The sequence below is a fragment of the Hippopotamus amphibius genome, chromosome 3 (assembly GCF_030028045.1).
Source record: "Hippopotamus amphibius kiboko isolate mHipAmp2 chromosome 3, mHipAmp2.hap2, whole genome shotgun sequence".
Classification (NCBI taxonomy): Eukaryota; Metazoa; Chordata; class Mammalia; order Artiodactyla; family Hippopotamidae; genus Hippopotamus; species Hippopotamus amphibius.
Window position 1 is genome coordinate 6,930,939 of NC_080188.1, and position 16,600 is coordinate 6,947,538.

The following is a 16,600-nucleotide window of genomic DNA, read 5'->3' on the forward strand; positions in this document are numbered from 1 at the left end:
AGAATTTTGATGTTAGCCTGTAACAGATCATTGGTTGTGTGGAGTTGGGGTGAGAGTATTGACTGGGAAAGACAGAAAGGAACCTCTTTTTCTGTTTTTTATTTTTGCTGTAAGAGTTTTGATCATAGTGCTTGGTAACATAAGAAATGTCACAGTCTTTTATGTCAGATGTTTTACTGTGTACAGAAGGGTTAATGATACTGACCTACTTCTCCAGTAGTATTATGAGACTGAATGCTTGGAAGGGACTTTGAGATTTAGGGGTGAAAAGTGCATGTATTTTTCACTTCGAGTAATTATCTTGTGGATGTGAGCGTAAAGAGATTTTTAAAAAATGATATCCATCTTTATATTCAAAAACAGTTTCATCAAAGTGAAGATAACTTCCACTTACAATCCTAAATCTTGGGGGTACATTTGTGTAAAGCCCAAGGAAATTCACATTTTGAAATCTGTTACTGTAAGGATAAAAAAGTCAACTTCCAAAAGTAATGTCTATTGATATCAGAGGTAGTGGTAGTGACATAGTACAAATTTATAATAATGATTTTCTATTGTGTTTGATGTTTTTTCTTCTTACTGATCAGTAAGTATTATTTTTAAACTGAGGATAGTGCTGAAAACTGTTTTTTTTCCTGATTTATTTCCAGAGTTAGAAAAGAATTTCATAGTTTACTGAGTGCTCGGAAAGACTGTTACACAGTTTGTGGCAAGACTGTTATATCCAGTTAGAATCTGAGTTATTTGCTTTATTTTTGAAAAGAATCAGGATTTGCTCTTTTGAAATTTTATTTTTGGGTTTGTGTTTGATTTGTTAAATCTGTTCTGAAGGCTTAAATGTCCAGCTAGGGTATAATAGAACAGTAAGGGTTATTATATTCCACAATACTTGAACAATGATACATGAACCCCATATAATAATTTCACTTCTGATTTCTTTTATTTTTATCTTTTAGAGTTATAGATAGCAGTATGAAAAACTTCAAAGCATTTTTTCGGTGGCTCTATGTGGGTAAGTTAATTGAATGAAGCATTCTTGTATTTTTAACACTGAAAAAATGGTGGGAGTATCAATTTAGCATATTTCAATCACTCTGGTAAAATTTTAAGTACCTATTGAAGTGGAGAGAATAGTACAAATGACCCCCCTGCTACTCTTCACTCAGTTTCAGCAGTTTTCAACACATGGCCAGCCTTGTTTCTTCTATACACCTACCCATCTCCACCCCCGCAGATGCAACTTCTAGCGTTGATTGTCTATCACTCATTGATCATTGACCCTTTAAGTCTCTGCTTTGTATTAGGTTACTGTTAGGTGTTAAATTTCAGGAAAAAAAAGGGAGAAAAAATAAGACAAAGCCTCTGTCCTTGAATAGTTTAACTCCTGTTTTATACTTTGGTCTTCTGTCTCTAGATCTGTGCCTTTTATTATGGTAGCCACTAGTCACATGTGGCTGTTTAAAGTAGTTGAAATTATGTAGAACTATATACACAGTTCCTTAGTCATACTAGCCACATTTGAAGTGCTCATGAGCCACATGTGGTTAGTGGCTACCGTGTTGGACAGCACAGAAACAGGACATTCCCATTATCACTTCTACTGGACAGTGATGTCCTAGCTAAATGGAATGGAGACAACTTGTGGCCTTTGTGTCTCCACAGTACCTTTGCATTTGTAGGTAATTAGCAAATAGTTACTGACTTGATATTAACTGTTTTCATGCTCACTCTAAATTTTGCATATTAGTTGTAAATGGAATTTATCCCATGTTTGTTAAAATTCTAAAGAGTAAAACAGGAAGTAAATTACCTGTAATGTGCTAATATCCTTTAAACAAATGCCCAGATATTTAATTCTCATATTTTTAAGACAGACTTTTCATATTTGTTAACCTAATATAATTGCTTTTAATAAAAAAATGAATGCAATCTGTAGATGTTGACACTTAAAATTCTTAGATTTTTCTCAAAACCTTACCAATGCTAGCCAGAATGGGGAGCCAGAGTGTTTATCAGACCAGCCTGTTTAATATCAGAGTTAATTAGAATAAATTACAATGTTAAAATTAAACAAAACCTTAGAAGTGATTTCCTTTTACAGAAGTCATAGCTTGGTTTTACTTATAATTATTGGAGTAATTAGGCAGTTTATATTCTTATTGCATGTCCTAACTGTAATAAGAAGCTATATTAGAAGATAAATGAATTACCACTCAGTCCTTATCATTAGGGCAAAGCACACTGGATTGGAGAACTGGGGACCTGACTGTAACTGAGTGCTGCCACTAGTTAGCGCTCTAACCTTGGTCTGCTCTTTCGTAAAATGCAGTCTCCATGAAGGCAGGGACTTCTTTTATACTGCTGTATCCCTAGTACCTATACTGTGCTCAGTAATTAATTTTTGGATGAATAAGTGAATGAGTGGAACTAAATTGTGGCTAGTTTTTCAGATAATTTAGAAATTTGAATTAATTAAAAACAGTTTCTTAAAATAATCCATACTTGCAGAATAATGTCCAACATGCTTTTTCCTGCCCAAACATAAGAAGCATATTCAGACACTACGCAAAAGCACATGCAGCATGCTTCTTGACTTAGGTGGGTGTAATATGTATAGAAAACACAGTATTGATGAAGACACCCCTATGAAAGGACAAAAAAGAATCAACCACAAATATTAAAGGATGTTTGTAAATATATATATACACACATGTAAGTGTGTATGTACACACATAAATCTTAGTGCAAATGTCTTCATGTAGCAAAAAAGCCCCAGGGAAAGAAACACATCTGTTTGGTATTCTAAGACTTTTGGAGGAAAGGATTGCTTGCACATTTTAAGAGAAGAAACATCACCAAGTTAGGAGGAATCCCTGCACACATAGTCTTAGCTCAAGGCATCAATTAAGTTTGTTTGTCTGGAGTGGCAGTGGGTTGAGTTGAAGGTGAAAATGAAAAATAATAGTTAGGATTGCTATACCAACCATTTTGAACCTGAAAGTATAAATCAAATTTAAATTCTTCATCCTTTAGTTCTTAGAAGAAAAATAAGTTTTCTTTGCTGACAAGAAGCTATTGAAAATGGTAAATGTAGTCCAGTGAAATACATTTAGTGTTTGAAATGCATCTATAATTAAAATTATGTTCGTAGTTTCCCTTTAAAGATAGTTTTAAAATTTATATTTCCAGCTATGTTGAGAATGACAGAAGACCATGTACTTCCTGAGCTGAATAAGGTAGTATATAGTAATATTTATCCTAATGTGTTAATATTGCCCTGGCTGAGCTCAGCTTTGCTGGTCATCTTAGTCGTCTTATGCAGTTATTAGTTAACAAGATGTTAGGCTATAGGCACAAGACAGATCCTAGTAAGACTTTTTTTTTTTTTAATTTGCATGTTTGATATTTTTCTTATCTCACAGAATACCTTTATTATGGCTAAGTTTCTTGTTTTCATGATTGTATAAGATTTTATAATCTATATAACATAGGGTGTTTGGTTTCCTTACTTTAACTCCCTAAAATCTTAAATGCATTTTTATTTTCCTTGGAAATCGAGTACTTAGGTATTGGTGCCTATGTTGGTGTCTGGTGAGCACCAATTTGTTTCTGACTGTAAGGATGGGGACTAGTTGCAATGGAATCTCCTTCTCGGGGAATCTTACAGAATAGGGCAGAATCAAGCCCCACTTGGGCCCTGCAGCTCACTCATCCTCACCTCTGCCCAAACTGAGTCAGATAGATTAGGTAATCTTGAGCCAGAAAAAATGAGAGCATTAAAATTAGCCTTGGTGGACCAGATGAGTAAGGGATCACAGCTTTTATACGACGTAGCTCTTTTGTGCTTTGGATGACTGGCATTGCAAACCAGAGATGTTCGCATTAGCTGTTTCTCTGACATCACTCTTAGCTTTATCTGGGGAAATATAATATGTTAGTTGTTGGGAGAGACCTCAACGTGTAATTTTTTGAGGGCTGAAGAACCAGGATAGGGAGAGGGCAGGGTCATTGAAAGAAGCAGAGGCCAACAGTGAAGCAAGGAACGCTCCTGGGTTGTAGCCCGTAACTCAGGTTGAGGTTATTTATCTGGACTGACAGTCCCCCATTCCCAGAGGAGGGACTCTACACATGTAGTCTTAGCGTAAGGCATAAAGTAATAAACAGCCTTAGGCCATAAAGAGTTCTGTAGCTATTGGAGTCACTGATTGGAAAAATGGGTTTAAGATATTTAATTACATGCTTCTCAGAGCCCTAGGATTTCATAGTTTTCAGAGTTGCCTAATCTAAATTTCTGTTGACATTTGCTTTGAAGGAACTTTGCCTATTTGTCCCATGGCTTTTAGTAGATAGTAAAAAAGTCACATTTATTATTACATAGAATTTTATTGTGAAGCTTTCTTTTATCTTAATTTGTTTTCTTTTTGTTCCTTTTGGTTTTGATAGATGACTCAAAAAGATATCACGTTTGTTGCCGAATTTCTTACTGAACATTTCAATGAGGTAGGAAATTGATATTTCTATAGTGCATTTTAAAAAATAAATCTGGATAATGGTAAGAAGTAATCAAATTCAATCCAATTTAATTGAAATTCTAAGCAATTATGTATGCTTTTTAAACTGTTGAAGTAATTAATGGCAGTACTTATTAAATGTAAAGAATATAAATTGAACTTTTGTTTATATGTGTGTCTTACTATCCATAAAAGAAAAGAGTAACTGCCACCAACAGCTTTCTTAAAAAATACAGTTTTTGGTTTAAATATATAAGATTATTTTTCCTTCAATGAGTTGACTTCAGAATTAAACTATATTTATTCTTTCTAGGCTCCAGATCTTTATAATCGAAAAGGAAAATATTTTAACGTTGAAAAAGTTGGTCAGGTAAGGGCTCTGGATTGAATCTAGTTACTGATTTTTTTATTTTTGAAAACTAATTTTAAAACTTAAGTGTTAGTCTTTATTATACAAACTTTTTGAAAGTAATATAATGCCAAATTATATAGTAGCCCTGCCCTTTTAGTAAAATCACCAAAGAGTAGCTTTAAACTTCTTGGTCTCAGAACCCTTTTACATTCTTAAAATTATTGAAGACTCCAGAGAGCTTTTATGTGGGCTGTATCTATCAATAGTAGATTTATTAGGTATTAGAAATTAAACAGAATAAAGAATTATTTATTCCTTAATTCATTTTAAAAGAACAAACCCACTTTCCATTACATGTTAATATAAATATTTTTAATGAAAAGAAACTTTACTTCACAAAACAAAATTAAGTGAAGAATGGCATTGTTTTATATGTTTGCAAATCTCATTGATGTCTGGCTTAAGACAAGGCAGCTACATTCTCATATCTGCTTCTACATTCTCATAATCTGTTATGATATGTTGTTTTGGTTAAGAAAGCTGGTTCCACACAGGTGTGTAGATGAGAAGGGCGAAGTATTTTAATAGGTTTTCAGATAACTGTGAATATTCTTTGATACTACACCAAGTTCTGACAAGCGATAGTACCTTAGATTAGTTTCGGTGTGGAGTCTAAATTGCATCAGTGGACTTTTCATATTCTCGTTCATTAAAATTCACTCATCTGCCTTGCACTTTGGGTGGCTCTTTTACCCTGTGCATGATTCTGTAATATCATGTGTTGGTCATTTGGAAAATACTGATTCGCTGAATTACAAAGATCTTCCGTACGCTGACACCTTTCTTCATATGTATCCAAGAGTCAGATTTTGTTAATATCATTACCAGTCTCGTCTATAACAATCTTTAACTACTGTGAGGCTGTCGAGCATGTAGTGGCAGATACAGGTTTTCCAAAATTTTAATTTTTGCTTGAAAGTTTAAATTTTATCATTGGTAACAAATACTGTCAGTTGTTTTGCTTAAAGTGACAGGATCACTTCTTTATTTTCAAGAACATATCTGTCAAATACCTAAGAATGAATAATCATAGTTTGTCTGCCAGTCATTCTTTTGAGTAAAAATGGAATTCCATTAACAACAAAGTGTCTGGCTTGACTCGCAATTACATTTTCATAAATGCTTTTCTTCCCTCCTGATAACCGTCATACTTTGCTATACAGCAGAAGTGCTGTATTTATACTTCCCAGTTCTGTCACTCAGAATATGAAAAAAGATTTTGTTGAGATTTAATAAAATTAATCATTTTAATAGCCTCATTAGAGATTAGTGAAACTGTATGTGGCAAAAAGGAATACAGTGTCTACTAGTGGTTTGGGGCCACTACTTTGGTTCTTGGCCACAGTGCCAGCAGTTTTCTCCACCTGTGCTTTTGACCATCAGGGCAGACGTTGTTACAGTGAAAAGGGCAAATAATATCTTGATACTATTATAAAATTAGTAATGACCTCAGGGATCTCTGAAAGCATCTTGAAGACTCAGAGTTGTATGGATCACACTTTAAGAACTACTGCCATAGAGTAGATTGACAGTTGATACTTTTTAAATTAATTTATAAACTTACATGTATAAATTTAAGATGTGCTTCATGAAAATAGAACATGAAATTTAAACTCATTTGATAGTCTACATCTGCAGCATTCTAATCTTTTAGTAGTTTGCAGTTCAGTTGCTTGGCATTTAGCACATTTTGGTCATCTCACAGAATAATGCACTTTCAGAGGACTTGGCGGTAAAACAACATAACAAGTAGAATAGTGTTAAATATAAACAGTTTTGGAGCCTAATTCTTTGATTTACAAAACTCACGTTTCTAATTCTGTACTTCTAGTACTTGAAAGACGAAGATGATGACCTTGTGTCACCCCCTAACACAGAAGGGAACCAGTGGTATGACTTTCTTCAAAACAGCAGCCACCTTAAAGGTATTTCATGAACCGAGTGGATTTTGGCCATGTTTGTATTTATTTGAGAGCAGTGCGTCAGCAGGTGTACTTGCTGAATACTTATCTAAGTTCTTTAGATTTATCTTTTATGTCCATTTTATTTGATTAGAGAAACAGTAAAATAACAACAGTGTATGACATTACCATGTTCAAAAACACTCTGATGTTAACTGTGATGTAGTTAGATTGCTTCAGTATTGTCTGTTATAAAAAATATGTATAAAAAATAGGATATTGGGAAGAAAACTGTAGAGGCTGATAGAGAAGTCTGTTTTGCCAGTTCCAGTTTATGAGCTTTTAAGAGCATATAATGCTTTTAACTCCTATAGTGATGCATCACTGTGTTCTTCTGAGGTTGTATTTTTTTTTAATTTATTTGTTATGCCTTTTGTGCTCTAGGATGTTGATATGGTAAAACTTTATTTAGCCAACATTATTGGGGATGCAACACAAAATAGCAACCATTAAATATGTCAGAACTTCTCCATTTTAGGTGAAAAGATTTTTAAAGCATCTGTTTCTTTGCTTTCTCAAAGAATAATGTGACCGTAATTTAGCTATTTCTTAGATCCTCGGGGTAATAGCCACATACATGTATTACCTCCTTTAATCCTCCCAAGAACCTATGAGGTAGGTACTTGCTGTCTTCATTTTACTAATGAGGAAACTGAAGCTTAGCGAAAGCCCAAGAGGATACAAGGTGGTAAGCGATAGGATGCTGCTCACTTGAGAGCCTGAGTTGTAACTGGACTCAGTAGTAATCTCTGCTTCTGCCTGGTTGCTGTTTACCTGAGTGAGTGACTGATGGGGGAGGTAGAGAAATCTTGGGCCCAGAACTTTGCTTATTGCTCTTTTGATTTAACCCTAGAAGTCCAGATTCTTTTTCAGAGCAGGATATATTTTATATTGCTTGAGAGTCTTAAGATCACTAGAGAGACGTATCGACATAAGTTAGCTGTTGAATGGAGGGAGGATAAAAGTGCAGCTGACTCAGCTCATTTACTGTATTTAAACAGGATGTCCAGGGAGTAGGGAAGGATGCCGGGGGAGGGCTGATGGCAGTGTACCAGCAGTGGTGGCACCTGGATCCTATCACTGTTGGGCTAATATCCATCCTGGGAACTGTGTGCTAAAAACAGGCCCTACCTTTTTGTCTCCTCACACCTTCTATGGCTGAATAGAAAGGCCTAATCTTAGTTACAGGCCTTAGTTATGTTTAACTTCAGATTAACTGCATCTCTTAAATGCTGAAGATTTTGCTAGTATGTGACTTTGGACAAGCTCATTAACCTACCAGTTTCTTAGTCTAGTATGAAGTAATAAAGACTGGGATTATGGAGTTATTAAGAAACCTTAATGAAACGTCTTCCTAGCACTTTGCAAAAATCAAGTGCTAAATGCTTAATGCACGAAGCTTCCCAGGGGACGTGAGAGAGTCGGTGTTGTATGTGAGTAAATGTTAGTTGGGAGCTGGGCTGCTGGGCTAGAGTCCTGCTCTGCCACCTCCTGGTTTGCGGCTGAGGGCATGTTGCCTGACCTCTTTGTGCCCTAGTTTTCCCTCCTATAAAGTGAGGATGATCACAGTGCCTCCCTCAAAAGGCTGCGGGGACGATTAAATAAATTAATTTAGATGAAGCACTTAGGATAGCGCCTGGCACACAGCGTACAAGCAGGCAGTATACATCTGAGCTGTTTTTACTCAGACCACTTCTGACACCAAAATGAGAGGATTTTTTTTCCTCCTGAGACCAATTCTGACACTAACTGTGCAGAGTTAGCACCAGACTCACGGGGTTGGGCTCAGCCCCACAGACTACCCCCACTTAGAGTTCGGTCACAAGGACTGGGTCCCCAGGTTGCCTACGTTTCTGTTCCACTTCGCTACAAAGTTGGGGATTCCCATACTTCAGGTTTAATAATTTGCTAAAATGGCTCAGAAAACTCAGACACACGTAACTTATATTTACCAGTGTATTATAAAGGATACAATTCCAAAATAGCCAAGTAGAAGAGATGCTTGGGGTGAGGGGTGGGGAGGGGTGTGGCGCCTCCATCCCCTCCAGGTGCACTGCCCTCCCAGCACCTTAATGCCTGCGCTGCAAAGGGGCTTTATGGCGTTTTCATCATATGGGGGTGGTTAGCTTGCTGGCCACTGCTGACAGGACTCGACGGCAGCTTCTCTCCCCTACCCAGAGGTTGGGGGATGGGGCTGAAGGGTCCAGGCTTCTAATCCAGGCTGGTCTCTATGGTTTCCAGTCCCCATCCTGAAGCTGTCTAGGGGCCTCATTAAAACAGAGGATGCTCCGATCATTCTTATCACCGAGGAAATTCCATGAGTTTTAAGGAGCTCTGGGCCAGGAACAGGACAAAGACCAAATATCTTTCTCTGATACCACAGCCTTTGTCACCTGTTGGGAGCTTAAAATGTGAACACGATTAAAACTCGTTTTATCCAGCATAGCTGGGACATGAGGTGCTATGAAGGAGGCCTGCAGAGCCCAGTGGAAGAGTTGGGCTGGGTTTGATTCAGAGGTCTAGCTTCTTAGTCATTGTTACACTGGGCAATTGCCTACACCTCCTAAGCCTCATTTTTTTAAAATCAGTAAAATAAAGTATGATGCTTTATACAGCTGTGGTAAACAGTAGAGATAACAGATATAAAAAGGACCTAGCATACTTGGTGTCAGTAAATGACAAATTATATATTACTTTCTATAGATAAAGTGTCCTTTTCAAAAGTAAAGAGCTTATTTTCATAGCACCAGTTTGTCTCCTGTTTTTGTTTTCACTGTCACACTCTTCCAAAACAATACCAGATTGCTGCTATACCATTGTGGCAAAGAAGAGAGAAGTGAGCTTATTTCATTATATGTCTTATGGTTCCCAAATCATCCCTTTTCTCTTATAGCCAACAGAAGCATATTGTTGGATTTTGGTGGAAAAATAAAATACAGAATAATAAGCTGTAGGGACTCAGCTTGTAGTGAGTGTGGTGGTTTTCAGTGGACTGGCAGCAGGCGATGACACAGGGCAGAAGGCCATGGTCATTTTTAGTGAGGTGGTGTGAAGGGGTAATGAAGTGGCCAGGGAGAATTCCACCGTCAGGTGCGCTGTGTGGGCTGGCTCTAACAGTAGATTAGTTTCTCCTAGTTATCTGGTTTGTGATAGCTTTTTATGTTGTTTTTGTTTTTGTTTGAAACCAGAAAGTCCTTTGCTGTTTCCTTATTATCCTCGAAAATCATTACATTTTGTGAAAAGGCGGATGGAGAACATTATTGATCAGTGCTTGCAGAAGCCAGCAGTAAGTTTGAAAGAAATGCATGTTTTTGTGTAGGAGCAAGAATATGTACAATATGTGGCTCACTTATGCAAATGATCATAGTTATTAAGATGAACTGTATCAAAATGCTGATATTCAACTGTTTTTGAGTAACAAAAATGGCAGTTTCATATGGTTCACCCTAATATTTCCTCTTATTGTTGGTTTCTTACATAAATTTAAAAATAAATACACGGTTATTGAACGTGTTGATGTTCTTTAGTATTTTATTTGTTCCCAGAACAAACTTATTATAAATGGTCTTAGTTACAGAGCTGATGTGTCTGTTAACTACCAGAAGATGGATGATTGATGCTATGAGACTAGAAGAGGTCATTTCTAACCTGGCATTGCTTATCTCCAAGGTCCTTTTCAGCTCAGAACTTCCTCTCTCCCTCACTGTCATGACTGTCATTAAAGTTTCTTGCATGAAGGTTTGGTGATATAGATGTTTTTTCACTAGGCTTAAACAGTGTTGATCAGTCACTTTCTGTGGAGTATTTATTTGTGTGTAAGTACAGACTTTAATTATATTTTTAAATCTTGTTTAGGATGTAATTGGAAAATCAATGAATCAAGCAATATGTATTCCATTATATAGAGATGCTAGAAGGTAATTCTGTTTACTTTTTGGGTGGTATAATTCAGCAGCCAATTAAAATTTTTCTTACTTCTTTTTCTTTTGTTTTAGTGAGGACTCCACACGTAGATTATTCAAATTCCCTTTTCTGTAAGTGTGTGTCTCTCTGCTCTCTCATATGAACAATACAGTTTTGTTCTGTGCATTGATAGCTAAATACCATATTTTGTCATTAATTTTTTTCCTTAGGTGGAATAACAAAACCTCAAATCTACATTATCTTCTTTTTACTATTTTAGAAGATTCACTTTATAAAATGTGCATCTTAAGGAGACATACTGATATTTCCCAGTAAGTATTAATCTAAAGTTTGAATTGAGGAGATAAGATTTTATTATTTTTAATAATAAAAGATACTACTTCCCTTCCCTACATTTTAGGTTTTAGCTGAGCTGCCTTATGACTTTAGGCTAGCTAACTTACCTCTTCTTAGTATCAGCTTGCACATTATTAAGGCGGTAATGCCAAATTAGGAAGCTACATGATCCCTTCTAATTCTAGATTATTTAGTTTTGTATTGGTTTATAGCTTTTACATGTAGGATTTTTTTAGAATTAGGAAAAATGTAACAGCAGAACGGTCAGGATCATATCTCATGAACTTGTGGAAGTTCAAAATTATATTTTGGGTTCCTTTTTACCTCAGGTTAAGTATGCCTTTCATTAAACAAGTGGCCTTACCTGTAGAGACTTCTTTTGAGAATGCAAATAAAAGTTCTGAAAGAAGAATCATATTCAGAATATCACTAGGATCTTAAATGGTTTTTTTTTTTTTTTTTTTTGGGGGGTACACCAGGTTCAATCATCTGTTTTTATACACATATCCCCGTATTCCCTCCCTTCCTTGACTCCCCCCCCTCGAGTCCCCCCCACCCTCCCCGCTCCAGTCCTCTAAGGCATCTTCCATCCTCGAGTTGGACTCCCTTTGTTATACAATAACTTCCCACTGAGTATTTTACAGTTGGTAGTATATATATGTCTGTGCTACTCTCTCGCTTCATCTCAGTTTTCCCTTCACCCCCAGCCCCCTCCCATACCTCGAGTTCTCCTAAATGGTTTTAAATCTAAACCTGAAGGAAATTTTTTGAAACCAAGATGTAGCCCAAGAGAAATAATTTGGTTGTCCCAAACATCCTCATTTTATAAGGTGTCTTGCTACTTTGGTGACTAAGATTTTAAACCAAGTTGTAATTTTGTTGTTAGGTTTATCTGTCAAGGGTATAAATTAGTTGTCAGTATTCTATGACTATTAACTTAGTTATCAGTAGAGTGAGTGTAATGGTGTTTCGTTCTGGGGTTTGATGATTAGGGTAAAGGTACTGACAGTCATGTTCTTTCAAGCATGTATAGATTATTGCCTATCCAAGCTTTTGTTCCACAAAGCCTCTTTTTCCTCCCTTCTTTCTTCAAGATCTGTAAGCAATGGACTAATTGCTGTTAAGTTTGGGAGCTTCACATATGCCACAACTGAAAAAGTAAGAAGAAGGTAAATCTTGAATCTTTTTTGGATGACATGTATATATAGGAAATATTGATATAATTATAGGAATATAGTTAGACTCAAGTTACAGTGGTGATACTCTTAGAAGGCCTTCTTCATTTGCAACATAGGGGGCTGGATTGGTTATGTATTTTATACGTAGAGGATGATTTGACTTAGAATTGAGTAGAACCTTACTGGCCTGCAGGAATTTTTATGGTGTGTTTTCCTGCAGTTAATACTTCTGAACTCTCTGTCTGCTAAGAAAGTAATGTGGTTCCAGGGCAGATGACTGAAGGTCTTCTTATAACCAACAGAGATATGAAGTAGTAGCCTTCTCACTGCTGTGGGATTTTTTTTAGTGCACAAAGGGTAACAATACCAATGTCATCCTGAGGCTTTGCAAGAGAAAGAACTATGACAGTAATCCTGAACTGCTTTTTTCTTGCTATTTTCCTTACATAAAGAAAGTTATTTATGATGTCTTTGAAGCTGTTATGTCTTTTCATCTGTAAATGTTTTTACTTTTCATTCTAGTTAGCTCTGCTTACTCATATATATATGTGTATGTATGTATGTGTGTATGTATGTATGTATATATGGTGTCATTCATGGAATTTCCACAGGCTTAAGTCCTGACCGTTGATGTCAAGAGTTTTCTGAAACTGTGAATCAATTTCACAGATTTTTCTTTTTTCATGATTACCTATTTTCAAGGCCTAGTTATATTCGTGAATAATCAGTACAACAGGTAACTGTGACTTTAGTGTAAATTAATGGTATTTTTTAAAATAAATTTATTTATTTATTTATTATTTTATTGGCTGTGTTGGGTCTTTTTTTTTTGCTGTGCCCAGGCTTTCTTTTTAGTTGCGGTGAGTGGGGGCTAGTCTTCGTTGTGGTGCGCGGGCTCCTCATTGCCGTGGCTTCTCTTGTTGCGGAGCTCTGGCTCTAGGTGTGTGAGCTTCAGTAGTTGCAGCACATGGGCTCAATAGTTGTGGCTTGCGGGCTCTAAAGCGCAGCAGGCTCAATAGTTGTGGTGCATGGGCTTAGTTGCTCCACGGCATGTGGGAGCAGGAATCAGACCCGTGTGCCCTGTATTGGCAGGCGGATTCTCAACCACTGCACCACCTAGGAAGCCCTAATGGTATATTTTAAATGTTGCTGTATAGAACGTCACTTGATCTTTTCATTGTCAGTTTTTTTGCTTGGTACCAGTATAATGTTATATATACAATTATTTTCTCAGTCATGATAACATCTTTGATACAACAAAACTTATTTTTATCCTAGCACCTACAGTTGTTTAGATGCACAGTTTTATGATGATGAAACTGTCACAGTAGTTCTTAAAGACACGGTAGGACGTGAAGGAAGAGATAGACTCCTCGTCCAGCTGCCGTTGTCTTCAGTGTACAGCAGTGAAGATGCCGCAGAACATCAGTTCACCGGGACTTACTCCACACGGTAACTTAGCATTAGCAAGGTTGGCTTTCTGATAGAGCGGTTAAATGTTTTTTTTAATGTATATTGTATATTCTAGTTCTTTAGGTATGATATGTAAAGTCAACTGAGCAGAAATACTCCTGTTTTTTTTTAATTGAAAAAATACTGGCTTCGACAGTTCTTCTGTCCTTTTGCTTTATTAGTAAATCAAGAATTATTTGCTGAAACAGGGTGGGGGATTATTTGGTGTGGAGAATAGAACTTCTGTTTTCAAGCATGAATCCCAGTTTGTAGCATAATTATTTTAGATTTGCCTGTAGTATTTTCCTTTCAAAATCAGGACCTCAGTAGCCATGCAGTAGGTTCAAGGTCAGTTCCAAGAGATGGCTTTAGACTGAGATTTAAGTAAGCAGATCTGTAATTTAAAATGAGTCCATTTGCTTACCTGGAAAGTGAATCAGGTTTCTGCCTTAATAATATATTCTATTTGGAAATGCAGTATTTTCATAGAATATAGTATCACAGCTTTCTTATGCAGTAGCTGGTAGCATTATGTTGGAAATGGGAATATTGGTGGAAATCAAACGCTGATAACACCCCTAGTAAACCAGGGAGAAGAGCCCCATTTCACTCCTGGGTTGGTTTCTTTCCCTCTCTAGGCTAGATGAGCAGCGTAGTGCTATTCCCACCCGTACCATGCACTTTGAGAAGCACTGGAGATTACTGGAAAGTATGAAAGCACAGTATGTTGCTGGGAATGGTTTTCGCAAAGTGTCCTGTGTGGTAAGTATTTACAAATTGTTACTAAGAGTAACAGAAGGAAGCAATAGGATCTGCAGGGTCCTCTCAGTGCAGACATTTCGTGATGTAAAGCTTTTTTTGGTTATGAGCATGTCGTAGCCTTAGCTATTTAGTTCTCTTGTCCTGAGAAAGCTTAATAAGTAAATAACAATTTTAGATTTTAATAATCTTGAAATTGTCACTGTGGGTGGAGATACTTTCATACAAAATGAAAGCTGAGTTTAGTGATTTTGTTGTAAATTGATGGGAAAATAACTTTCTTCTAAAACCACTCTTTATTCAGATTTCTGATTTCTAAGTTTTTATATATAATGTGTTAGTTAAGCCATTTTAAAAGTTCTTTATTTGGCCTTTCCTTTAGTTAAGCTCAAATCTCCGTCATGTGAGAGTATTTGAAATGGACATAGATGATGAATGGGAGCTCGACGAGTCTTCGGATGAAGAGGAGGAAGCCAGTAATAAGCCTGTAAAAATAAAGGAAGAAGTATTGTCTGAGTCAGAAGCAGAGAACCAGCAAGCTGGTGCTGCTGCTTTAGCTCCAGAGATGGTCATTAAAGTAGAAAAACTTGACCCTGAGCTAGACTCATGATCTAGCTTGCCATTATTTTGTATGTTCTCATGTCAGAAAGGACACAAGTGATGATCAAAGATGTGTTGGACCACTTAATTTTCTTTGTGAAATAAACAGTAAATTTTATTTTTTTATTCTGCATCGTCTTCTCTTGGTGGGATAGCCACTGTGATAGATTTTCTTTTTATCGAGATTTCTTTTTAATACTGTGTGCAGAGCTAGTGTTAAAATATAAATTGGGACTTCCTGGGTGGCGCAGTGGTTAATAATCTGCCTGCCATTGCAGGGGACATGGGTTCCATCCCTGCTCCAGGAAGATCCCACATGCTGCGGAGCAGCTAAGCCCGTGTGCCACAACTATTGAGCCTGCACTCTAGAGCCTGTGAGCCACAATCATTGAGCCCATATACCACAACTACTGAAGCCCACACCTAGAGCCCGTGCTCCGCAATGAGAAAGAAGCTACCTCAGTGAGGAGCCCGTGCACCACAACTAGAGAAGAAAAGCCTGTGCGCAGCAATGAAGACCCAACTCAGCTAATAATAAGAAATTAATTAATTAAATTTTTAAAAAGAAAATATAAATTGAATGCGAGGAAGAAGTTTAGTCTTTTCTGTCAAAAGGTGTAGGTATCAGGAATCACTCCTATATCAGGAAAAAAATTACATTTAGTAGTTTCCAGTCATTCATCACTGGAAGTTTTCACGCAGTTAAAGTATTTTTAAAATGCAGATAACGTTTATTCCTATTTTTCCGTCTTCCCCTTCTAGTTCATTTTAGATCTCCGGAATGTTTTCAAAATTATGTTTTTATGCTGATTTACTGTAATCCTAAATAAGCCAAAAGATGGGTGCTGTCTTTATGATTCAGATAGCAAAAGCATCGCTTCACAGGTGCATGGTTGTCTTTTCTCATTTTTTCTGGACTTGAGCTCTGAATTCTTTGAATCGGTGTTTAGAAGCATCTTCTTCCTCTGTGTAGTATGGGGGTGTCGTTGAGTCCCGGAACATGAAAAATACGGATCAACTAAACGTAATTTAGCATCAAGGCAGATGAGCGCCTGTGATCACCTAATGCTTATTCCTAAAGTAGAATGGTACTGTCATGTGACTTTCAGAGTTTCCGTTTTATATATGAATTCTAATATCAGTTCACTGATAAGTGAAAGAATCACTTTTGAAAGCTTTAAATATCTTTAGGCAGGAACATATACTATAACCAGGTAAGTGGGTAACTGCAAGATTGCTGTGTCATTTGTCTGTTTCTTCAACAGGGATCTGTCGCACTTGGATTTTAGGTACGTCACACTTCAGATACTCGAGTGACCTCCGTTGGTCTGATCTTTGTTGGTTTTGAAGGGAAAACTGAAAAGAATCCACTGGTGTGTGTGTGAGCTTGGAGACTAGAACTGTGGTCTTCAGGAGACTGACCATGCTGGCCCTCAGGCTTGCACGTAACAGGCCTTCAATACAGTT

General features: G+C 36.9%; 1 protein-coding gene across 2 annotated transcripts in view; it reads left to right on the forward strand.

Annotated features, from left to right (window-relative positions):
* The window catches only part of ANAPC4 (anaphase promoting complex subunit 4), a 35,143-nt gene extending 19,892 nt beyond the window's left edge, over positions 1-15,251 (forward strand). For both annotated transcript variants that reach the window (XM_057727409.1, XM_057727410.1), the window contains 13 exons: positions 957-1,012; positions 3,190-3,236; positions 4,444-4,500; positions 4,825-4,881; positions 6,755-6,848; positions 10,073-10,170; positions 10,740-10,801; positions 10,880-10,918; positions 11,018-11,119; positions 12,239-12,313; positions 13,601-13,774; positions 14,413-14,536; positions 14,916-15,251. In XM_057727409.1, the coding sequence (XP_057583392.1) occupies positions 957-1,012; positions 3,190-3,236; positions 4,444-4,500; positions 4,825-4,881; positions 6,755-6,848; positions 10,073-10,170; positions 10,740-10,801; positions 10,880-10,918; positions 11,018-11,119; positions 12,239-12,313; positions 13,601-13,774; positions 14,413-14,536; positions 14,916-15,143 (1,213 nt within the window). In that variant the 3' untranslated portion in view covers positions 15,144-15,251. The remainder of the gene's footprint in view (positions 1-956; positions 1,013-3,189; positions 3,237-4,443; positions 4,501-4,824; positions 4,882-6,754; positions 6,849-10,072; positions 10,171-10,739; positions 10,802-10,879; positions 10,919-11,017; positions 11,120-12,238; positions 12,314-13,600; positions 13,775-14,412; positions 14,537-14,915) is intronic.
* Positions 15,252-16,600: the final 1,349 nt, after the last annotated feature.